Here is a 10843-nt window from a genome sequence, read left to right on the forward strand (position 1 = left end):
TTTTGTTCGAGTGCGCCGTCACTAACGTTGACAGCAAAAGAACCTATTCTCCGCCTCCCGTACCACATCCGCGACCAAGCAGCCATTCTCGCCCACGTCGCGTCAATGAGATAGAGAGGAGAGAAACGACCACTGTTGACACTATGAGTGCCCTCAATACATTCGGTGGCAGTCCCAGGAAAACTCCACTGCGGTATTCGCACACTACGCGATATCCCCCAACTCGGGTTATCCTTCTCGAGATCTACCATGGTTGCCCATAATTAGGCTTACACCCTCCTTTGATTATCGTTCTTCGCCTTACAGACAATGAGGGTACGCCGCGAAGCACCTACTTTTGCCACGCTTGCGCTACACCAATTCTTTTGTATATAGGGCTCACGAAAAGTGATCACCTTACTTTACAATGCTATAACCGCCATAGTACTTGGGGAGAGCCAGTTTGGTCAATTGACTTCATCATCCATATTTTGTGATGTAGATGCAGCATTGATGGAAATAAATGATTCAAATTGTTGATATGCCTCAACCCTATTTTGTAGATCATTAGAATCCTCATCCATCTCTAAAGGCATCTCATATATGTCACGAGGTTGAGTCTTTTGTACAATATGCCAACCTTTATTAACATTGTCAGATGCATAAAATACTTGCGATGCTTGATTGGCCAATACAAAAGGTTCATTTGTTTTCAATAATCTTTGGCAATTAACACTAATATGCCCATATTCATCTATTTTCACTCCTTTTTCTTTGTTATATACATCCCACCAATTACATCGGAACAATACTACTCGACGACCACCAAGATATTGTAATTCAATGATCTCCGTTAAGACCCCATAGTAGTCTCTTCTTTCAGTTTCACTACCAGTATCACCAACTACAACCACTCCACTGTTTTGTGTCCTTAAGCCTTTGTCAATATCTTCTATCCGGAATCTATATCCATTTATTAGATATCCATTATAACATGTCACATATTTGGTAGGACCACGTGACAAAGAAAGCAAGTCTTCCATAATCAAGTTGTTGTCCTGCTTATGAATTTGTGCAACCTACAAGATGAATGTTACAATAGAAATTCTTAGTATTGATATATTACGATAAATTTTAGAAAATTTCAATAAAAATTTATATTTACCTTGATCTTAAACCACTCAATAAAATTTTTGTCAAATACTTCTAGTGCCCTTCTACTTTGAATTTGCGAGAACTGACTGAATAATGACATAAAGAAAACACTTAGCTTGTGAAGTTCCAAATAAAGAGAAAAAGCTAAAGTATATGAAAATTAATTTCATACTCAAGAAATGGTTGAACTTCAGGGCAGTTCTTCAAGACATAAATATGTGCTTGCTTGAACTCATTTGTATCTAAGTCACGTGTAGTACCAGCTCCTATCGCTCTCCCAGGTTGACAAAAGATAAATAAACCTTTATGTGCTTTAATATCTCGACAATCATAATTCCTCTCATGGCGATTAAACTTTGTCTCAATGCCATGAAGATATCTTGAGTAAAAAGTCATACATTCATTCGCAATGTAACCTTCTGCAATCGAACCCTCTGGGCAAGCTCTATTGGGTATGTATCCCTTTAGAGTATACAAGTATTGTTCTATAGAATACATTGATCTATATATTGGCTAGGCCCACCAATCTTAGCCTCATTTGCTAAATGAATTGGTAAATGTAACATAACATCGAAAAATGAAGGAGGAAAAACTCTCTCTAGCTTACAAAGAGTCATAGGAATTTGGGCCTCAATCTGATTCAAATCATCCAAAAGAGTCATAGGGATCTGGGCCTCAATGTGATTCAAATCATCCAATTATAGTGTCTTAGAACCCACCACAGTGAAAAACGAAGATAACTCAATAAGTGGTTCAAAAACTGCTTTAGGAAGAAGACCACGTATTGCATACGGAAGTAGGCGTTGCAAAATAACATGACAATCATGACTTTTCAATCCTGATATTTTGTGCTCTTTAAGGTTCACACAGTGAGATATATTCGATGAGAAGCCATCAGGAACCCTCAATTGTTTAAAGAAAACACAAAATGTGTGCTTTTCCTTTGGACACAATGTATAGGAAGCATGTGGAAGTGCCAATTTGTCTCCTTTTCTAATTGGATGTAATTCAGGCTTTATATTCATTGCTTGCAAATCAAGACGAGATTTAATAGTGTCCTTTTTTTTTCCTTTAATATTCATGATGGTACCAAGTATGCTATCCGTTATGTTCTTCTCAATGTGCATTAAGTCTAAATTATGGCGCAACAAAAGAGTCTTCCAATATGGTAGTTCAAAGAATATACTTTTCTTGTTCCAATTATCACCACGATCACTATGTGATATTTTTTGTCTCTTGTTGGCATATTTGGTTAAGATAATCCCCTCAAGATCTTGCACCTGTCCTAAAATTTCATCACCAGTAAGAAGCTTTGGTGCACAACCCCTTTCTTTAGTGCCATCAAAAGAGAATTTATCATTCCTCCATTTGTGATTAATAGGCAAATAGCGTCGGTGGCCCATGTAACATTGCTTACCACCATTAGTTAACCTAATAGAAAATGTGTTCTTATTGCAACAAGGACATGCTATGCCACTACATGGGGCGCATCACGGCTTTCGAGTGGTCGCCGACCGGCCCGTCCGAGAGCTGCGCCAGCCGGAGGACCGCCAGCTTGTGGAGGAGCATTAGCTCCTCGAAGGAGCGCGCATGTCGCCAGTGGCTCCGGTGGCGCCTCTGCCGCTCCTCCTCCTTTTTCTCTCGGCTCCCCTCTGGGTACCGAACCTAAACAAACACCTTACTCATACCTCTTCCTCTCCTCTATATACACACACACACATATATATATACATAACATACACACACACACATATATATATATATATATACACACACACACACACACACGCGCGCGCGCGCGCGCGCCTGTGTGTGTGTGTGCGTGTGTGCACATACATACACACACATAGATTAAGAGAACAGTAACTTATAAAAGAGAAACATATCCCATAAAAATCGAATGATAATAGGTAAATGGTTTTTTACCGTGGATCATTCGTAACCTACCTAGAACAACTACTAGCCGAATCGCTTCGTATACTTTGCCCTCAAGTTTCAAAAAACTTAATACGAAAGTTCTCCTGACCTTTCTTATTCCTTTAAGCTACAGGAACACATTTTACACCATTATGTATAAGACCTTGAGCACTCCATCAACTCAGTGTGAACTTCCAAATGTCTTATCAAGTTTTAATATGAAAAACCATAGTAGTACCGCTTTCCAGTCCACTCGGAGTTAGACTCAGTCTACCGCTATTACCCCTCCTTTAACTTCTTCTACTCTCACTGTTACTCTACGTACTTTAATATTCTCTAAATATAGGACTTAAATCACTACACCCATCTCTGAAACTCTTGAGATTAAGGTACTCATTACTGCTCTAACTTCTTCTTGGTTTACTACTTCGTTTCTTTAAGATATCCAATAATTCTCTGAGATTAGTTGGTAATATACTACCAAGGTTTTCGAGTTTTAATAGAAACGATCAGTTTAATGAAGTGTAATTCTCGGAACCACCCACCTCATTACGTAGTAAATGTTACAACAATGTTAATAATTTTCTACTAGAAGATGGTTCACCTTGTTTAAAAGGATTAAGTATGATGCTCCGTTTCTTCTAATAAGTTCTAGAACCAGAGAGAATATTTTTTTAACTACGTACATATTTACTAACATACGATATAACCTTCCTCCTACGTTTAAGATTGAACACGTTTCAAACGCCACGAAGATCTACCTTCGTACTATTCGTATCACCACTTTGGTTCGTTTTCCATTCACCATTTTCTCATGGATACTTCAGTAATGCGATAAAAGGTGATTTCGGATCTGAAGTTTCCAACAAATACAGGTTTTTCTGTCGGAGGAATTACGCTACCGTATAACTAGTTTCCCAACTACTACCTCACTACGCTGTAGGTCGACTAAGTTATAGAACCTCTAGGAAGTTACTTGAAGTACTTAGTAAACGTAACCTCGGAGCGTTACACTCTGAACCAGAACGATCACTACCAAAGGTTGGTAAACCTCTAAGCTCTTTTGGTATATCGTAAACCGGCCATTATAATTAAGGTATGTTGAACGGTGGTACCTACACGTACTTCGTTAGATTAAAATAAGATAGCTACGAATAAGGACCTGGGCTCTCAGGACCTCTACGTTAACTATATATAGAGGTTGGTAATTATTTACTCAATTTCCTCAATACCCTACATCCCCAACTTTGTAAACTACATAGATAAGCTGTTTTAAAAGTTAACGTACGTCGAGATGATATCTGATAATTACTGAAAGGTCGAATACCATTGAATAGGCCTACCTCATGCTTTCCTTTTGNTAAAAAATAGAACTTTTCAAAAATAATCTAAAAATGCAAAAATGGAGGCCGAAACAATTAAATTTGGGTACCAAACTTGGCCGGAATGGCTTTGCCATTCGACGCGTAGATCTCGAAAAGTGTTTTCCGAATTGGGGCTGCACGCTGAAATCGGATACTCGAGCGAAAAGTTATGGTCATTTAAAGATTTCTCATGCCGATTGTAAAATTACACAAACTAAACAAAATTTTCGATTTAACTTTACAAAGTCATATTTTTTTAGGAACTCTAATGCTGAATTTGCTACGTCAGAATGTCAAGTTCAATAAATAGAGAGAAAAAAATTAGAAAATAGCTTTAAAGTACAAATATGAAAAGCAGCAGTTACAATAACCAATAGCAAAATAGCCTCGATTAATTATTGCATGTCCAATTATCCTAAAAATGAAATTCTCTTATCACCAAAATGCAGGCAATCAAATAAAGAGATAGAGCAAATGATCATAGAAATCAATCCTAAAAGTTCTTATGGCTTTCAAACAAAACAATATAAAACAGATTCATAATGTCACGCCCCGAGCCCGATCCCTTTTGGCCGGTTCGAGAGCGTCAAACATACGCCGAACGGACAGAGCTTCCCCTGTCCGCCCAAGGCTCGACACAAGTATCAATAGAGTACAATTTGTATAAGCGGAAGCATACACGATGGCTTGCGCGAGGGCAAGCAATAGCCAAGGCGAAAGAATTAACAATTCAATATACAAGTAATATGACTAAATTTAAATCACATACATGTATCCAACTATAATCGAGTTGTTCACATTCTTGCATCATTTCTTTTTACATCTCATTTCACCCAAAATATAACTTTTGACATTTAAAATCAAGATTCTTTACATCATTCATTAAAGCAAGTTCGTGATACTAAAATCATCAAATACAAAAGATGATAGTAAAGGGTATGCAACTACAAAATGATAACCATCTCGGGNTGGTTGTACCGGTACAACCATCACCTTGTACCGGTACAACAGCTCCAGAATGCTGTTTTAGGCTTCGATTCGACTCTACCTCGCATCGGTCGATGCTAAAACCATTCTAAGTCTTTCCAAACTCATTTTTAGCCTTTCCAATCTTATTGGAATGCAAGAGAAACTTGTCTATCACTTTCTTTCGACGCTTTAACCAATTTGGTCAAAGTTCGATTATCGTTTTCGGGTTTCGATATGTTACACATAAGTGGATTGAGTCCAGCTTAAAGCTAAAAAGCATCTATCATAGACAACAAAAAAATCATGGAGAAACCAAAATAAAGTTTCCAATCCATCAGTTTTTTCATAAAAGAATATAAGGCTTAATTATTAACCCAAATTAGAACCTATAGAAACACAAAACTTAATTAGATTGAAGATACAAAGAAAATTATATATACCAAATGAACAGAGCTTAAAACAGAGTTTAATTAAAAATGTACCAAAATTTTAGTAGATGCAGAACTTAAATGGGTGACTAATTCTTACAAACAAATAGATAAGAAAATGCAAGATGCTAGTAAAATTTGGGTAAAATTTGGGTAAATTTTGGTGCTTGTAGATGTTTGCCTGGAGCTTTACAAAACTCTCACTATCAGACTGCTAACAAAAACTAATATATATATATATATATATATATATACAAACCTAAATTCTAAAATAGGGATTTTATACACAAAACTAGAGGTAATAGAACAAGAACGAATAGGAGACCCTCTCTAATCCTTCAGCCTTTACTAATTGATACTTGACTTGGAGCAAGAATGTAAATGGAACATAACCCTACCAACTAAACCCTAAACCCTCCACCAACCAAACAAAAAAAAACAGAGATAAGAGAGGGGAAAAAAAAATAAACTTCTTAAACCTGGAGTATTGAAGTTTGATTTTTCACTAACCCTAACAAGTTGGGTTTTCACTAAGATCATAAAAAAGAAGAAAAAAAAACCTAGAAGTTATCTACCTGGTAATAACTCGAGGTCGAGAAGAAGCGTTGAACCGCAAGCTGCGCCAACCACAAGCGCAGGTGCCAACCACAAGCTCCGCCAACCACAAGCGCCGCCAAAGGTTAAGCTTTAATCGCTCGAATGCAACACGTTGCTTAGTTTCAGGCCCAAATACAACACACTAGGGTCTGATGTTGATGAGTTGCTTCAGATCTTAGGGTGAGGAAAAGGGGAGTGGTGGGAGAGGGGAGGGAAAAGATGCTAGGTTGAGAGACTGGTGGTAGAGGGGAGGGAGAAGATGGAGAGGTTGAGAAAACACCTCAGGGGAAAGAGAAGGGGTAGGTGAAAAAAAACAGCGCGAAATGAAAAAAAGTAGCGCCTTTCCTGTAGCATCGCGCCTTTGGGCTTTTTGCGACGGGCCGGATCCAAATTAAGGCGACCAAATAAATTTTGGTCGGTAAAAATTTGGCTCTTTTAGCCCATCTGAAAGTTGATTTATATTTTTTGCATTTTTAGTAACCACTTAAAAAACTGATCATCAATAATTGGTCACTAAAAAGCCTTTTTCTTGTAGTGTCATGTCACACTTGTTTTCTAAGTGTTCAACTCTAGTGTTCTTGGCTCTTTAATGTCACTCACTACCTTTATGTCAACATGTCACACTTATTTTCTAATTCACTAAGTTCTTGTTATTTTTTATGCATACATAGGGTTTATAGATTCTCACTTGTATTTCACATGCATTTGAACTCACAACATGCAATAAGAAGCTCACAATAACCTTACTATGCAATATGCTCAATACATACAAATGCTCAAATATGGCACTTTAAATATAAAAGAAATTTTGAGGTCTTCGGTATGCACCACCCACCTTATATGGTTGCAAAGGTGCTACGGTGAATTTCTTAAAATTTTTGAAGCCCTACTTTTTCGCCTGCGGCAAAACGAAGCCAAATTAGGCTTTTTCTCAATAACTTTATCTAGACCTTTCCGTAACATCGAACCGAGTTGCCCAACGTGTCGGGAATACCCCCAATTAGGTGTCTGCAAGGTCAATTTGTCTCGAAAATATTCGGAGGCAAAAGCCCCAAATTGGGTGCCCTAATGTTGCCATTTGCTAAATCTTAGATTTTGATCTCTAAAACAAGCAAAAGAGAGCTTGTTCGACATTTAGGAACTCGTTTCGATTGTTCTCTATACCTTTCGAACCAATTCTAGGGGATAAAACTCAACCCTAGGTTTTTTACCATGAGAGCACATGGAAAAACCTTATTTCCATGTGTTCTATAGCCTCCACTAGGTTTATATACTCATTAGAAGATCAAAACCTAGTTTTCTACGGTATAAAACCAAACCCTAAACCTATTCTCACAAAAGACCTCACCTTAGCCATAAGCTCTCCAATGTCCACCTTGTAGGAGAGGCCCCAAGCTTTCAAGAGCTCCAAATCCTCCAAGTTTTCCTTTCAAATCTCCCCCTCCACCACCTTGGGAGAAAGAGTTTTAGAGAGAGAAAAGGAGAAAATGGGGAGAGGGGTGTGTTGCCTGTGGAAGAGAAGGAGAGAGTGTGTTGGGGTTTTATTAAGATGCTACAATTGCATTTAGACCCTCCCCATTTCCATAATTGGAGTAATTTTTATTTTGCTGTCAGACCAAAAGTGTACCGGTACACGGGATTTTGTACCGATACATTTTCTGCGCAGAGGCAACCCGAGAGCAGCCTCCTCGGATTTTACCAAAGTGTACCGGTACACACCAGAGGTGTACCGGTACATTTCCGCGAAAACTCAAACCCGAGAGCAAACTCTTCTCGGTCTGTAGGACTGTACCGGTGACAACTCGATGGTTGTACCGGTACACTTTGCCCAGAATGCTGGTTTTGCGCAGTTTTCGATTCTATTTCGTGCCGGTCGATGCTAAAACCCTTTTAACTCTTTTAGAACTCTTTTTTAACCCTTCCAACATTATTGGAACGCTTAATGGAACATACCCAACTATTTCTTTCGCATTGTTCACTTTTAAATCACGCCGAGCAATGCTAAAACTTGCTTAACACTCTCGGGACTCGACTTTGACCCTTCCAATATTGTTGGAATGTCAACCGGACTTTGTCCATCCATTTCTCTCGGCACTTTAATCAATTTGGCTAAAATTCGATAATCGCTATCGAGGTTTCGATACGTTACATTATTTGGTTTAACACCAATAGATCTATCGGCATGACCCAATCGCCTATCTGCACTGGACACGCCAAGCACTCGTCATGAACCTGGAACGACTGCTCTGGTGTATTCACCGACCAATAATTCTCGTTATGCGTGATCCCTATGTCTTGAGCTTTTGCAAATGATGCACCTATGAATGAATGCGATGCACCAGTGTTGAATAAAGCTCTAGCTCTAGTGTCTTTGATCAAGATAATACCTGCCACGACGTCGTCGGGAACTGCGATCGGGTCCTCCACCTGAGTGGCAAAAACCCGCCCACCTCCGGCTGACGCGATGCAGAAGAGCGTCCAGCTGACATAGCCGGTGGTAACCTCGCAAGCTGTTTCGACTTTGAAAGGTGTTGAAGGACATGAAAAATCTACATTCGACTCCTCAACTATAGGCTATTTTGAAGTAGGTCTCTAATTATTATTATTTTTTCTCTGTATAGAACCCATTCAATTTTGATTATTTTGATTACAAATAAATTCAGTAAATAAAATCAAGTATTTTGCTAAAAATCAAAATGCTACATTAGCTACTAACTATTAACTAAATATACAACATTTTCAACTAAAAGTAATTAAAGCTGTTAAATTTGACAAAGTAGCTTTCTTGAATTTTCAAAAATTTTGTTCAACTAACTAAAATAATTTAAAAAAAGTTGAGGCAGTGCCAACATAAATAATGATAAACTTTATGTATGGATTTTGAAATAGTCTGCACCCAAGGAGTTCTCGAACATTTGTTTACCTTTTACAGTGAGAGGTACTCTTTTCTTTGATTATTTTTCAATTTCTCAAGGGTAGTTCACAATTTCTTAAAAGTTTTTTGAGAGAAAGATAGTAAATTATTGGCTTCATTCAATTTTTTAGAAATAAACTCAGTTACAAATGCGAAGCAATTTGGCTTCGAACTTGGATTTGAAGTGACGAATCCATAATATTAAAGAGGTGATCAAATATTATAAAATTTTTTAGTTAAATTTATTTCGAATGCCGGTTATATGAGATTTTCAAATTTATAGAATTGTAGATGTCAATTACGAAATTTGAATGTCACAATTATATTGTAACATTTTAAAAATTTCTCAAGCAGATCATATATTATTTAAACTAATGGCATTTTATAATTAAATAAAGTATTTTAGTTTGAAGAAATTTTGAAAGAAACTGAAAAAGAAATATCATAAAGATCTCTTATTTGGATAGTAAACTGAAGGGTACACGTGAAAATATAATTTAAAATTGATATCCAGAATAATTAAGGGATAGTAATAATATAGTGAGGGTAAAATTGAAGTTAGCTTTTCTTCTATACTAATTTGAATAGGACCAGAATGCTTTTAATAGCACGAAGTCTTTAGTATTTATAAATTTTCTGTTTTTGGATGAAGATTTATAAGGTTAGAATGATAATGGTCCCCTATGGTTTAGTTAGTAGTTGGTAAAATAGTATGATTTAAATCGTGAAATTTGTGAAAAGAGTACATTTAATGGTGAAAATTTTGATAGTATCAAGTGTTTACTACTATTAATTAGAAGCATTAATTCTAGCCGAACTTTGCTAATTTTAAATTTTAATAACATAATAATAATAATAATAATAATAATAAATAATAATAATAATAATAATAAATGGACAAAAAAATTGACCATAAAAGGTTTAAATAGTGTGAAAACCTTACTACGTTTATTTTGTAGGTGTAGAAGCAGCATATTACACACCAGTTTACAAAGTACCGACTAGATCAACGGCTCCTTTTCGAACAGTGTCCTAGTGGTCAAATTACAAAATGCCACGTAATAAATAGTGGGTCCCACAGAGTGTGGACAACAGACGAGGAAAAAAGAAAGAAGGAAAGAAAGAAAGAAAGAAAGGAAAAGCTAAAGCAAATTAAAAAGCTAGCTATTTCCGTGTCAAAGCAGCAAACCACATTGTTCACGTGCATGGACGTGCGCTTAGTTTCCTTTGACTCGTTCTCCCGCGAGAACCGGCCAAATGAGGACGCAAAAGCAAAAGCGGATCATCAAATTAAAGAGACGTACAAGTACACAGTTGCTTGAGGGGAGGAAAAAAAAGAAAAAAGAAAAAAGAAAAAAGAAAAAAAGAGACAGAGAATAGAAGATGACTTTGAAACACTTCGGATCAGTTTTAATTAATTACATGCACTTATAAGATTATATCCCTATTTTTGTCTTTATTATTCTTTGACTAAATTATTGACAATAAGCAACTGTGTACAACAAAAAAGAAAAAAAAAA

General features: G+C 36.9%; 1 protein-coding gene across 1 annotated transcript; it reads right to left on the minus strand.

Annotated features, from left to right (window-relative positions):
• On the minus strand, window positions 447-1530 carry LOC109717976. The gene is made up of 3 exons (XM_020243943.1): window positions 1307-1530; window positions 1145-1220; window positions 447-1058 (listed from the first exon to the last, which is right to left on the minus strand). Exons 1-3 carry the CDS (start codon window positions 1528-1530, stop codon window positions 447-449), a joined length of 912 nt encoding a protein of 303 aa, XP_020099532.1.

The sequence above is a fragment of the Ananas comosus genome, linkage group 12, assembly GCF_001540865.1.
Source record: "Ananas comosus cultivar F153 linkage group 12, ASM154086v1, whole genome shotgun sequence".
Lineage (NCBI taxonomy): Eukaryota > Viridiplantae > Streptophyta > Magnoliopsida > Poales > Bromeliaceae > Ananas > Ananas comosus.

Coding starts and splice junctions, on each gene's coding strand:
- LOC109717976 (XM_020243943.1), bottom strand. CDS start 1,530: ATGACTTTTTACTCAAGATATCTTCATGGCATTGAGACAAAGTTTAAT. Junction 1,221..1,306: donor GAAGTTCAACCATTTCTTGA/GTATGAAATTAA, acceptor GTCATTATTCAG/TCAGTTCTCGCAAATTCAAA. Junction 1,059..1,144: donor TTGAGTGGTTTAAGATCAAG/GTAAATATAAAT, acceptor TTCATCTTGTAG/GTTGCACAAATTCATAAGCA.